Source organism: Lethenteron reissneri, chromosome 23, assembly GCF_015708825.2.
Source record: "Lethenteron reissneri isolate LAM-NWPU_2019-01 chromosome 23, ASM1570882v1, whole genome shotgun sequence".
Lineage (NCBI taxonomy): Eukaryota > Metazoa > Chordata > Hyperoartia > Petromyzontiformes > Petromyzontidae > Lethenteron > Lethenteron reissneri.
The window spans coordinates 8,576,805-8,592,139 of record NC_083801.1 but is presented as its reverse complement, the minus strand read 5'-3'; the positions used below and the strand labels follow the sequence as shown (position 1 = coordinate 8,592,139).

The following is a 15,335-nucleotide window of genomic DNA, read 5'->3' as shown; positions in this document are numbered from 1 at the left end:
ATGGACAGGATGGAATGCCCAAAATTGGAAGAAAAAAAAACATTTGTAGGTGGAAAAGGAACATTCCCTTTAAAAAAATAACTTTGCTGTCGTTGGGCGTACTAGTTAGCAACAACACTGTACATTTTATGATTGTATTTATCGTAAGTCATAGATCTAAGCCAGATAAACATCGCATTAAGTTTATCTTTGTGGCATTTGAATAACAAAAAATATATTTTTTTAAACATCACTAAACTTGTTTTGCTAATATGAGCCCAACTTTGCAGCTTTTCTCAATCAGTTATTTCATTTTCTGCACTTGACTTCCATTGGTTATTTTAATGTCATCAATACATCTGACATGGATGACATGTTAAGTATTTACAGTTATCCATTTTTATTTGTTAACTACTGTGCAATTTTATTTACAAAAAACTGTCACTGTGCATGATATAGGCAAAAGCATGTCTTCTTGTCTGATCCCATCTCTAATATGTGCTTTGTTGTTTTTTTTTATGTAATCTCATTGCAGCTGTTCCATTTATTATTATAAATTATTATTGTGATTCCTGAATATTTTATTTGGGCGTCTGTGAGAGCCTGGATGTACACTGAATCAATACCTTCTCATAGTCTACAAGGCAAGGCATAATGATAATTTACATAATTTGTCTTTTGTAAAATCTGATTAATAGTACTGTGTGTGATCCATGGTACAGGAACCTTTCCTAAACTCGGATTGCTCAAGTAGTTTTTTTGGCCTCTCAATGTTACATTATTGCTCCCAATGACCACAAACAGTTTCTAATAAATGTGTTTATTAGAAACTGATTTATAGGCGAATAGTTCCGTAATTCTTCAAATCGCTTCCATCAACTTTTTTTTTTACAGATAAAGTTTGAGGCGTCATTACATGATTGAGGAATTTATTTTATTTTTTTATACATATTTTATAAATACATCCCCAAATTCTGGCTCAAACTCATCTCACACCTTTGATGGCCAAAGTTATACCATCCAGTCCAGGAACTTTCCATTGTTTTATACTGTGAAGGGCCGCGTGTTTAATTCAAGTTTTACATTGGAACTTCCTTCTTTGAATTTGAAAAATGATTTTATTCCTGGGATATTTGTAGATTTTCTTTTTTACAATAACAAAAAAGTGTCATTTCTATACAAATTTCAAGATTATATCTCTTGTCACGTGCAACGATTCCATCTTTCTCCGTAAGGACGAGCATAAAATTGTGAATTTCCAATTTTGTCTCTATCATAATTTATGGTTCCATATTTTTCCCAAAATGGGTACGACCATTTTTTAATTTGCTAATTGTCTACAATTGTTGCTGCTTTATTGCCCTCATGTTTGCTATGACGTCTTCCATCATTTTTGTTCTTCGATTTTTCTCATCCTTTTCCCAATTGCTTTACAGAGTTCTGTGTGTTTAATCTATTGCCAAGCCATCTTTATCTAGCAGTAGATGGCAGAGGTGGGACAAAGTCATTGTTATGCAAGTCCAAGTCGAGTCTGAAGTCATCAAATTCATGACTCGAGTCTGACTCGAGTCCAAGTCACATGACTCGAGTCCACACCTCAGAGGTGGGACAAAGTCATTGTTATGCAAGTCCAAGTCGAGTCTGAAGTCATCAAATTCATGACTCGAGTCTGACTCGAGTCCAAGTCACATGACTCGAGTCCACACCTCAGGTAGATGGATCATGACCGATGATATTTTAACCTAGACAACATAACGAATCACTAAATCTATAGTATGCAATATTTATGCTTCCAAACTATTTTATTGCCAGAAGTAACTACTTTATATTGTAAGATATACAAATCACAAGTACTCTGGGTAGGAGACTCTAATGTACAATGCAGTGACACATTCGTGACATGAAAGGCTGTGTAAAAAATATAACAGTTCATTATTTTTGTTAAACCCTTTGGCAGAAAATGCTAATTTAGTAACTTTTCTTGGCACCTTTTTTTAACGCTTTACATTTACTGCTTGCCTCTATACTCGTGTAACCTTGGCTGGTCTGCATTATCCACCAGTCAATACCTATTGAGCTACTTGCTCGGTGTAACAAGTTATTTGAATCACAATCAAAGAGCAGAAACTGAATACTTATGAGAAAGCCTTTTAGCTATATAAGTAATTCGTTTCCTCTCTGCTCATTTAGTGTAATTGCATTTGCTTTGCACAGTATTGTTTTTTTATAGAGTAGCAACTAATAAATGCTCACAGCTGCGAAGCTGGCTGGCTCCATTTCAATGGGAGGTACCTTTGCTGTATGCAGATGCAGAATTGATTTGGGCACGCTACATGGGCATCTTATGTAGCGTACCCAACCTTATGACCATAATTGTCATTTATGGCGCTACGATTGGTATTCTTTCTTGACTAATTAAATGCAGGATTAATCATTATTGTATAGTGGCAGTTGTGCACTTTACTGCTGGGGAAATCTCATTGATTGAAACCGTCTCTGCGTTGTATACAAAATTAATGTATTCGGTGAAATTAAAATGTGCTCACGATATTTATTACATAAAGAAAGCTAAACTGAGTGCTTTAGTGTATTATGCCAGAAAAATCCCATCCCACATCAAGCGAAAGTGCACAGCAGTAAGTATATTGTAATATAATTCTTGCTTCATAAAAGACCCTCCGTTTTCCTGTTTGGTGAATTTTTATGGATATTTACCACATTATGTAGGTCATGTTTAATTAAATTCATTTATTGTCTCTAAAAGTTACGATCGTTGTGTTATGCAAAAACGACTTTATGGGTATTGCCCAGGCCATACAGGGCAATATGTCAAAGGCCAGCTGACATTCCATTACTGATGAGGGATCCCGAAAATAATATTCACAGCATTGTGATGAAAACATGAACATATAATCGAAATTGTGACACGGTTTAACTGTCTTGGAGAAAAATCATACCATTATCTTTTTACAAGCATACAGTTTCAATTACCACATGGTAATAGCTACAGCTGAGCGGTGTGGAGTCGGGCAAGATGTGCTGTGACTCGGCAGCTCTGGCACTGTGTGCATTCGTAGTGTATCCTTTGGCGGGTCACTGCTTTGTACAGATTTGCAGGCGTAGCCAGTCCGCCCCCCCCCCCCTCTCCTCCCGTGAATCATAACAAAGGGGGGGACAGGTCGGCTAAATAGACAACAACAACAATAATAAAGTTTCGGTGACGATGAGTAGATGTTCTGCGTTGTGTTTTGTCCTCCTGAGACGTGGGCGACGCCACGAACAATGAGCGCAACAGAGGTTCGTGAAACGGCAAAGGTCTATTTCAAAGTGTTCTTCCAAGGGGCATTTGCATCATTTGAAATTCATGACCAGACACACCCTCGTCAACCTCCACGTTACACAACACCTCGGCTCAGTCCCTCGGCACGTCGTCCACCCCAAATCTAAATTGGTGCGCTCTCTACTCCCAATAGTCTACACACAGCTGGGCGTGCCCTGCTGTGCACGCAAGGCTTGGGATCAATTCTCTAATCATCATTGACTTCACTTATAATGAAAAAAAACGCACGTGGCTCTCCGTACCAATTACAGCAACGTGTAGCAGCAGAGGGCACAATTCTAAGTGCGATTCTTTACCAGGTAAGCTCACATCCGGCTACACAGGTGAACTGTGTGATGGGCATCACAGTAGCCCTGACAAACTTGCGTGGCTTGCTGATAACCCACTGAAGCTGGATTAAAAACGAGTATGCCTCTGATTTCCCATTGGCAGTTAAATTTGCACTTGCTGAAGGTCGTGAGATTCACATTAGCCACGCAAGTCTTCCAATTTGTTCCATGATGGTGACCTTCAGACAAGGACGATGTGTCATTTAATTGAAAACATGAAGTCATGCTTATAATTGATAAAGTATGCGCATGCACAATTACATAATTATTCAATGTACATGCTGAATGGAACAAAAAGTACAGTATTTGTTTTATTTAGTTGGACTTTCCTGCATTGAGTTTTATTTTAAAAATTAAAAAAATTCGTGATGACAGTTGTGATTCGTCCCTTGGATTGATAATTATCGACAAATGTACACAGAGAGTTAACTTATGGCAATGAGCTAATACTCAAAGAAGGGGTTATTGTATATGGTAGGTTCAAATTACTTGAAAAGGTTATGTCAGCAATGTATGATTTTAAGTGGCAAACATCCAGATCAACATCGAGTCGTAAGATATGCTGGCGTCTTGAGATGATTCCACAATGCTTTGCAGCCTGTTTTGCACTTTTACATATCTTACACGTCAACGAGATGTAGATCCTGTAGACAAATAGTTCATATTTATTTATTTTACAAGCCTACAGACTGTGCTCACGTTACCATTTAACGGAGTGTTACGCTGCGTGTTTTGACAGCTGGCCTCCAGCAGAATTTGCCAAGTACAAGATATCAACAAATGGTTGCTAATCTATACTCTACTGATGATGAGTGCTGCATTAACCTGTGTTGATGATTATGTGATTGGTATTGGAAGCTTAAAAGCTCAAAGCTCTCACATTTGAGCCCAACAAGTCCGTGACCTAACACGGGCCCGAGTGGTGCTGTGTTGTAGAATATTCCAGTTTTCTTTTCAGCACGAGAACAATAAGCCTGTTTCCCCTTCCTCTGCAGTTTTCACATGGATGTAGCAATACATGTTAAGTGTATAATAAACAAATATTTAAACAAACTAATACAACTGAAAAAATGCATACATTATCAAACCATATTTGTTTGTATGTTAAACTTATTTCGCACCGTACATAGCCAAACGTGCTCATAGGAGGTGATGTAGAAGGACAGCAAACTAAAGACAAAAAGCAGTTGTAAAGAAAGGGTAAAGCCTATAATTTTTTCCCCATCATCTTTACACTGTCAAAACGGCCTCATAGAAACAAGGCTGCAACTAATTATGCACATTGAAAAGCTAACTGATTTAATTTGTATATATCTAAGCTGGCTCGTGAAACAAAATGAGCCAGCTCGAATTTGACAAAGTGCTTTCATTTGTTAATACAGTCATAACTGTGTGGCGGGATGGTATTTGGCCTACTCACACATACTTATTAGATGCCTCGGGAGAGGTGGACGTACCCACCACTTTACTAGTCCACTTGCTGATTCCTGACTGGTCTACCCGTGCTACTGCTGAGTGGACAGAGGCAAGTCTTTTGTAAAATATAAACTTGCACCATTATTTTAACTGCCGCACTGGGAAATTGAATCGAACTTGCGACCTCTGGATTGTAGATCCAGGGTGATGACCATCACAATGTGGTAACACTGTTAAAGAAAAAAATAAAATGTATAAGCAACTCACAGTTATTACTCTGGAATAGCTGTGTTGGCTAATTTTATTTTGGTATAAAAGTGGGGTCTAATTAATTCCCCGTGGGGTACGAATGTCTATTTGCGTTGGCCTGTGTGTGCACAGCCAGGAGGCACTGTGCGTGGAGGGCGGACACTGGCTGGCCCCAGGCACGGTATGGAGACCTCCTGGGGTGCGACGGGCACAGGGTCTTACAGGGGTGGCATGCAGCAGCAGCAGCAGCACCACGGCTACGCACACACGCACACCAATGCCACGGTCAGTGCCTGCCACTCGGCACCATTAACCCCTTCTCTGTGTGACCGCACCTATGAAGATGTGTGATTCTGTTACAATTAATCTGCTGTCTTTTCGTAAACGTTACAATGTTTGGCTTTTTTTTAATTCATATTTGATAGCAAATGTGATTGTTCGTAAACAAAATGAATTGCCATTTGCAGACCTGAGCTAGCCATGGATATTCTTTATTCCCATGGCAGAGGCCAGTCTATTCATAGGGCAACCACTAAAGTTAATTTGATTATGGTGAACCAATGGAATGAAAGCTGACATCAACATTGGCTTTGATAGCTGTTACCCAGGCGCAATGATGATGTGTGATGAACAATGTGTTAACTTAACAGGTACATTTTTGTTACTCAACAATATTGCCACTCACAATTGATCGTTAATTAATGTGGCCTAACCCAAAATAAAGTCGAGTATTCATAAATGTAAATGCATATCTGTTTATTCTTTCATAAAACTGCACATTGTATTGCACAATATAACCAGAACTGTGTTGATTAGTATTTGTTTCTAAGGACCAACTTGTTTCGGAGATTAACTCAATCCAACTAGAAAACCCCGTAATTTTGTCATCACCTCTGATTCATCACACATCTTGCTTACTGTAATCCCAGCCCATTTCCTCTTATGCTGTACTTACTACCCTACGAATCCAAAACGTTTCCAAATATAAATGGTTTCAGTTCTCAGCTTTTTAGAGACTGTTCAATGTTTCAATGCGCTGTTACAAAATATATAAAAGGGATCTTGATGTTTATTTGTTAATATCTGGGAAAACACCCTCCCAGTGCCGTACAACTGTGTTCATTATGCAACTTGAATCGGTGCCATGTGAACCATAAATTCGACCACTCTAATCAAGCATGTATATCACCAACACAGCAGTATGCAGCCCTGATGGCATATCCTCAATTGTGTGCTGTGCCATCTGCCACATCACTATGATCTCACTAAGTGTTTTCTGTAAGAGAATCCCAGTCACAGTTACTGCTGAAAATGTAACGCCTTTAAGCTACCTTGCACATCATTATCAACTAGATATCTATCCACTGCTCGATAAAGGCACAGTCCAGCACATTGTCATTACACTGGTCAACAAAAAAACACATTTATTTTTCTGGCCTGGACTTTTTCAGCTGTTTTAGACTAATTTCAGGGCGCTGATTCCAAATCTGATCTCAGATTTGCTCCATCACATCTCATTTTTATGCTATCGGCATACCCCATTTTCATTTATTTTACCCGAAATTAACTCTGTCACTTATGATTGCAAGTTGTTGCGAGTCAGTGACTGCTTTAGTGTTAAAATATGGTGCTGTATTTTTAGGATAGTGTGTTTATAATATCATTTTATGTAGATATCCACATTTATTTAATATTTTTCTTCTGCAGTTTTTATTGAAAATGCAATATTTCATATCTCAAAAACCTGATGTGATAGACAAAAACTGATGCCAGATGTGGAATCAGCACCCCAAAATTACCTCAAAACCGTTGGAATACCTTATGCCAGAAAAAGTGTGTTGACCAGTGTTATCCCTCACGGAGCTGCGATGCCACCATCCATCTCCGTCCTGCGCTCGAGCTCGTATCGTCGCTTTATCACTGCAGTGGCCGCCAGAGGTCGCAACCGGGTACCCGATACCCGTACCCTACCCGATACCCGGCTATCCGTACCCGGCCGGGTACGGGTAGCCGTTTGCGACCCTGGTGCGGCCCGGGTACGGGTACGGGTAGACCGTGAGTCACTGGTGAGTAACTGTTTGTCACTCATTTCCAAACGTCTTGTCTCTTCTCACAATTCAAGTTCCTAGAATCAACCCACCCGCGCCTACCCTACCCGTACCCGGCCGGGTACGGGTAGGGTACGGGTACGGCCGGGTACGGGTACCCGTTTGCGACCCTGGTGCGGCCGGGTACGGGTAAGGAATCAAAACCCGTTTGCGACCTCTGGTGGCCGGTCCTCTCAGGCCTATGACCTCCTTTTACAGGTAGGAACAACAGTTCCACACTGCCCACCAGGGATTATTTGTCTGTCGTGCATAGCCCCTCCCAAACATGTAGTACGCTCCCGGATTTGTTGAAGTGCGTCACGTAACCGCGAGCTTTCTGTCGTGCACGAATGCACTGTCCAACCAAGTTCCTACCTGCCCACTCCGAAGGAACGTGTTTTTGCCACTCCGTCACCAACCTCGTACATCGGATCGGCTGTCATCCTTTTTTGCCCGATCCCACTTTCTTCACAATACAACTAATCTACATTACTTATACTTTACTTGAACAAGCTACATTCTTTTTCTGATCTCCGTTTCCTTGTTTACGTCATTTTAGTGTAATTCCTAATGTGCATCTATCCATGCAATGCAGACGTGTTAGCTCTTGCTCCGTGTTCATTGTAACCGTGCATGTTTGCCGATCCGTATGTCTCTCAGCGGGTGATACGCGTGATTGAAGAAGTTATTATTTAGGCTCATTGGTACTTGGCGTTTCGTTTGAAGCCATTTATAAAGATGGAACAGCTGAAATGAAATTGCATGTAGAAAGTTAACAAATAGTTATCAGAGGAGTCAGGCAAATGAGATGTGCTCTCAGCAAGGCAATTCACGGTGACACGAGATGATACTTTCCAAAAAAAGGCTTAAATATAACTAGTAAAAGTGTTCACCACATTGAGAGCCCAATCTCCCCCCTATCCTCCTGAACTCAGGCACACAACGGTTGTACCCCCCCACCCCCACGTCATGGTTTGTGCACTGTATTGGGCTTCAACTGAAATATAATAAAACAAATTTTTAAAAAGTATTAACCATATCAGATGTTCTGATAACCACATCATCGCAGTAGAACAACAAATGGCAATGCATTACAGGAAATTATTGAAGAACCCAAATACAAAGGCTGAAAAGTGTGGCTGAAAATAAACACTGTTTGAGTCATGGTCTACAACCTCACTTTTCTCAACTAAATAAAATAATTGTCTGAGGAACTCGTATGTAAAGCACAACAGATCATTATATCTAGAGTAGCTATTTAAGGTGGCCTCGAATCAAAAACTAAAACAAAAGAGCAGAATGGGGTCTTTTTGGAGAAAACAATCATTTAAATAAGAAAAAGGTTATGGCTAACAAACCCAAACGTGGACCCTGATTGCCCACAGGGATAAGTGGGTCCATTATAAATAAATAAATAGAACCCACAAAATGTTGCACATAGTTCTGTTTACAAAATTTCTAAGCATAGGTACAAAATGTTAAACGGCCAGCAACAAACAGCGTTATCAAAGTTTAAATCGGTAACAGTAACCACATGTCTTGACTTGAGCAAGGGCAATTCCAAAGTACAGCAGTGTGAGGGAAGAAGCATAAATAGAAGAGTATAGTAGTAGGTTTTTACCCTTTCAACTGGTACAAAACTGACACCTTATACAAGGGATCATGTTTGCAATAACCACAACACAAGCAGTCAAAATGCAAACAAAAAGAAACAACTCTGATAATGATATGCACTGTCCTTGTAGTTGATTGGTCCACACCCGAGACAGCTTTTCTTAGAGCCTAGTCTCCATTGGTGTTGGACCAGATGACGCCAAAAGGCGTACCTTGTATAAAGGTGTCAGTTTTGTACCAGTTGAAAGGGTAAAAACCTACTACTATATGTTGCCACTGGTAAAGGAGGTCTCATAGCATAAATAGAAGAGTTTTGACTTGCAGTGTGGTAAGTGGACACAGTGTGGATCGGACGAAACTGTCAGTCTTGTAGACCAAGTCCTCAACATAGGTAGAGGAATCGGTGAGTGAAGTTCACGGTAATCGTAACCCATGGTAGCAGCAGTAGAAGAGTGACAAGGAAGCCACAGGCTGCTCGTGAGTGAGCGAAGGGTTGGAGTGAATGAGTGAGTGCTCGATCATCAATCCGATTAGCACGGTTGACTACGTATGGTGCAAAATAGTTCAACATACCATACGTACTGCCCATAGACTCAACACTGCCCATAGACGCAACACTGCCCATAGACTCAACACTGCCCATAGACGCAACACTGCCCATAGACTCAACACTGCCCATAGACTCAACACTACACCTCCGATTAGCATGGTTGACTACATACGGTGTGAAAGAAGTTCAACATACAGACTGTTTTGCGTTCACTATTACGTTTGCTCATTGCACAGATGTCCGTGCGTTATTGTGTTATCGGTGTGAAAGCACAGGAGAGTTGCAGTCCATTAACATTTGTTTTACTGAAATTGTAATAACAGGAAGATGGTTTACAGCCCTTCCACTGGATGAAGGACTCTCCATTTTGTCAGTCACTCGAGTTGTTTTCACCATACTGCACCAAGGTGGTCAGTGTGGGTTGGTGAAGGGGGGAGAGGCCCAGGACAGTTTCAGACATCTCGCCACTGACAATAACTAGCCGAGAACTGGGGCAACTGCCTTCAAAGGACAGTGCACGGACGACTGTGCCACTGCTCCACACCCAATCCAGGCTGAACTCATCCTAAAAAGCGAGTTATGTTTACGTGTCTATCTTTGGCAAACATTTTCAATCCATTACTTTTGTAAAGATCGTGATTTTATAGGATCTCTGCCATTGCACGTATGCGTGAACACATGCCAAGTGTGAGGTCCTGCCAGCAACGTTATCTCGTGCGACAAATGGGGATGCTATTGGTTGGGGATTTTCCAAGAGAGCTGCGATGACTCATTTCAATTCTGCAGTGAAATGAAATGTCAGATGTGTGAGAGTAAAAGTTTTAACTTGAACAATTTTTGATATGAAATGTCCTTTTAGGTGTCCTTGTCATTTTTTAGCACTTACTTTTCCTGTGATGTGGCAACCCATTAAATGCCTAGAAGTACCGCTCAGCACAAAGGGGGTAATTTAGTAGAGGGATTAAAAACCCTCCTAGTGGGGCATTAATCAGCAAATTCCCATCGTCTTAGGTTAAACCATTTGCCACTGCTTTCGGTATTGGTCCTTGTTGTTTTAAGAAAAGCTTTTGTCATAAAATATTTTTTTGGGATTTTATTCTCCAACTTTAACAATGAGTACTAATTTTAATACATTAACGGGTTTCTGATTAAATACAACGTTGTGATGGAATTGCATTAATACTGCAATGTTCATGAACATAGTTGTTTTAGGATAGAAATACTGTATATATCCAACACTCATAGTTAACAGCCTCTATCTTGTAATACTATTGAAGTACTGTACTCTTTGAACGTGAATTCTTTTGAATGAAAGTACCATAATATTATAATTGGTTTTTTATCCTTTTATCTGGCAACAAAACTGACACCTTTTTTTTTACAAGGAGTCATGTTTGCATTGATCACAATACCTGCGGTTGGAATGCAAACAAAAAACACAACTCTGATAATGTATGCACTGTCCTTGAAGTTGATTGGTCCACATCCGAGACAGCTTTTCTTAGAGCCTAGTCTCACATGGTGTTGGACCAGATGACGCCAAAAGGCGCACCATGTGAGACTAGGCTCTAAGAAAGCTGACTCGGGTGTAGACCAATCAATTTCAAGGACAGTGCATACATTATCAGAGTTGTGTTTTTTGTTTGCATTCCGACCGCAGGTATTGTGGTAAATGCAAACATGACTCCTTGTAAAAAAAGGTGTCAGTTTTGTTGCCAGATAAAAGGGTCAAAAAACAAATTATCACGTTTTCAATCAGTTTATATGACCTGATATGACATGGATCAGAGACATGGACATTGAAAAGTGCACAAAGAAGCTTGGAGAGGTGCATGCTTGGATTTGCACTGAGAGGCAAAAAAAGGAACTCGTAGATCAGGGAGAAACCGATTACGTAATATATTTTTACTTTTAATTAAACTCGTACACGATGAAGTTCATTTGCAAGTATTGTCACGGCATCCGTAATGTGAGAAGATGCGTCGGAAGCCAGTATGACGAATACCGAATTTAAATTAAAGTAGGATATTACTATGTTAGCCAAAAGACAAATCTTTGAAGTGGAATCTAAAAAAAAATCAATTTGAGCAAAAGGACAGCTCGATAGTAAATGGACGGTCCGTTGCTCTTGTATAATTAGCATAAGTAATTTCATATTCTTCAGTGTGACGACTTCTTTACCTTTCATTGCATTTCCTCGTGGTCCAAATATATTTTAAGTAAAAATAAACTGCAAATATTTATTTTTTATTCTCTCGGCTAATATTGTGGCCCTTTTTTGGAAACCTCAACTGAAAGGGCCAATTACATGATGCTAGTGTTGTGGTGGTGTTTTGTTTAGTTCCCAGTACAGCACTGCATATAGTGTGCATGCAGTATTTATTCTAAACGCCGTAATTTTGTAAAGGTATTTTATTAACTTGCAAGTACTTTTGGGATTTACTGTACAATCATAGGTGAACATATGGCATAACCAGGATGTTCAAAGGAGGCTTAATTAGTGTGAATGATAATGCAGATTACAATGCAGTTATGTGCTGCAAATTACAAATGATTATTTTTTATTGAGAAAAATGGTGAAAAATAACCATTTCAAGGCACACTCACCTGGTGTGTACTATATAAATGCTTGTTTGTGTTAGTATAAAAAATGCATTATGTATAGTTGTTTTACTTTCAATGTTGAGGCTTAAATGTGATGGTGTATATATACTTTATGATCTGCTGCACTTTAATTGAATAAAATATACTTATTTAATTGCAATTGACTTCGTGTATAGCACAAGTTACCACACTGTGTGTTTGCACAGATTAGGCTGTATAATACCAGTGCTAAACAATACTGCTGGAATGTGTAATGAAGTGGTTAATCAATGTATATGCCTCACAAATGTGGTAGCAACTGTGTTTTAATTGCCACCCACATTAAGTGTTGCATATGTATGCAAAACCCCACTGCTCACACCACTACCTCGAGACCAGTGGCCTGGGGGAATTAATTTCTCAGCAATATTATCATTACTACTACTACTGCTCCATCTCCGCTAATTACAGCCTTCCAACATAACCTGGCAGCCAATTTCTGTTGTTCATCAAATTGAAGGCACTTTCATTGAGGACAGCAGCTTTTATTGGTGTATAATATGCTAGAGACTGCAAAGACTCTACAAGTTATATGGCCTTCATCCAGGAGTGGATTGAACATGGCAGATGATGATTATTAATCGCATGCAGAAAGCAAGACTTTCTGTGATCATGAAGTGGGCACTACTCACTTGAATACAATTACAATCAAACCAGAACTAATTCGCAAAGATGAAACAAATTTACCATGACCTCTGAAAAAGGGCTTTCGCGATAATTATATACGGTTTATGCATATATGCATAAATGCAAGTAGAGAACAATATACTATTCACATTGTTTATCACGGTCTAAAAAGTAAACATTTAAAAGTAATTGAAAGGACATTTGATGGAGTGTCAAACCCTAATAGCTTGAGATGCTCTCCTGAGATGCTATCCTGAAGAAAGTCAAATAGGTTTTGCTTGCCTGGGGTAAATGCATTTCTTCAGGTTCAGACATCAAATTTAATCCGTATTCAGCCATGAAACAGTGCATGTACCGTTATTTATCCAATACACTGCTAGATGAGGGCCTCCCTATGCCATATAATCTGTGGGGGTGGAGGTGACCATACTTTCCCACGTTCAGTGCAGGTTGGTGAAGGCAGGGAGCATGGAAGCACAACACAGTGCGAGAATAGATGTTGCTTCACCGCCCACCAGGCAAGGCCCCACAAGCCCTATGATGACAACCTGTTTGTGCAGTGTGGTCGCCCATCCAAGCACTACCCAGGATCTGAGGTCAAATTGCCTCGTCTGCATGATTTGGTTATAGGTGTAAAGGAGAGCCGACACAAGGTTACAGGGGGTTCGTCTTTTATTGCTTCCCCGAGTCCGCACTCGTCCCCAGCCTTCTCTCCCCGTTTTCCCGCCAGTCCTCTCTCTTATCTCTCCTCACCTGCTCCTCCCCTTTCCACTGTCACCATCCCACTGTCCCCCTCCTTTTGGTGGGAATCCTTCCCCTGACATCCCTGACAACACCCCCCCCCCCCCCCACCGGAAAAAAAGTCCTCGGTTCTGCCTACCTCATCGACCATTTCAGTCTCCCCATGAGCCCCCCCCCCCCCCACTTACAGTGACAACAGCCCTTAACCCCCCACAACCATACATCAACCATTTCAGTCTCCAGCCAGAGCCCTGCAACAGCCCGGGCATCCACAGGCTGCAGATGACCGCGGCGGCTCCCTCCGTCGGAGGCCCTCTGGTCACGGTCCCCGGTTTGGTGGCGCCGGTGTCGCCTTGTCTGGTGCTGCTGTCTCTCCATCCCCTGCGACCCCCGGTCATGCCGCCTCTCCGACAGGCCTCACATGGGGCGCTGTAGGTGACAAGGGAACACAGGGCACCGAACCCCCTGCAGGTCGGTGAGTGGTGGCTGGCGACCTTGGCCAGGGTAGGGGTGATGATGATGGCGGTGACGATGGCGATGATGATGGCGGTGATGGAGGTGGAGAGATGTATGGCTTAAGGCGGGTGGGGTGCACAAACCATCGTCGCTTACCCAGTTGGACCTGGATGTACTGTGGTCGGAGTGCTTTAATGACCTTGACCGGCCCTTTCCAGGGTCGGTGCAGTTTTGGTGAGAGGCCGACCGGCACCTGAGGATAGTGTAGTCATGCCTGGTCCCTGACTTTGAAGGGCTTGGCTGTCGCTGTCCTCTCCCGTATCCATACATTGCTCCCTTGGCTGGTGGCCGATGCGGCCTCGGCTACTTGGCGGGCCTCCCTCAAATAAATGAGGGAGGTCTTTAGTGCCTTTGGCCATGCGTCGGCTCTCGTGGGAATGTCAGTCAGCTCAATAGGCTGGACGGGATCTCGTCCGTACATCAGGACAAATGGTGAGAACCCTGTCGCTGCTTGCGGGGTCACCCTGTACGCCGCAAAGACCGACGGGATGTGGAGGTCCCAATCAGAGTGGTTCTCGTTCACCACTTGGTACAGCATGGCCGCTATGGTGCAGTTAAGCCGCTCCACCTTCCCATCGGTCTGGGGATGATACGGATATGTTCGGACCTTTTTAGTGCCCAGGATAGAGCAAACGTCCTTTAGTAGCTGTGAGGAGAAATTCCTGCCTTGATCCATGACCAACCACTCCGGTGCCCCCTTATCAAGAACATAGCTCCCCATGAAGGCATCGGCAATGGTCTGTGCCGTTTGATCCGGGAGGGCCCACGCCATCGGCCACCTCGTGCAGTACTCGACTTCAACCAACAGGTATTTATTTCCCCGTGGCGTGACCGGCAGCGGTCCCAGGATGTCCAACGCGACTAATTCGTTGACCCTGGTCACCATGATAGGCTGCAGGAGCGCCCGGGTTACCCGGGGTGGTGCCTTCCGGTGCGCATTCGACGCAGGTTGCGACCCATCAGTGCACGTCAGAAGTACCGACCCTGTAATGTGGACAGTGTCTTCTGCCCAGCCAGGTGTATCAGCTGGCGGCAGTGCACGTCCATGACCAATTGTCGATGCAGCGACTCCGGAACCACCAGGCATCGCTGGCGTCCCGCCGTGTCCAATCGCATGAGGAGGTCCTCTAATATGACATACTCCTCCCCCCCTACCCCCGCTGAGGCGCGTAGCACTCGCAGGGGGGCCTCCTGCTGTAGACGTCTCCAATCGTCCGAGGTTAGCCCCAGGTTGTGGTTGGTCA

At 42.3% G+C, this 15,335-nt stretch overlaps 1 protein-coding gene across 8 annotated transcripts in view; it reads left to right on the top strand.

Annotated features, from left to right (window-relative positions):
- LOC133345916 (RNA-binding motif, single-stranded-interacting protein 3-like) overlaps positions 1–15,335 on the top strand; it is a 156,380-nt gene that overhangs the window by 23,701 nt on the left and 117,344 nt on the right. For 7 of the 8 annotated variants that reach the window (XM_061557036.1, XM_061557032.1, XM_061557033.1 and 4 more), the window contains exon 2: positions 5,446–5,598. The exons of the other annotated variant lie outside the window; for it this stretch is intronic. In XM_061557036.1, coding sequence (XP_061413020.1) covers positions 5,446–5,598 — 153 coding nt within the window. The remainder of the gene's footprint in view (positions 1–5,445; positions 5,599–15,335) is intronic. 8 annotated transcript variants of the gene reach the window in all.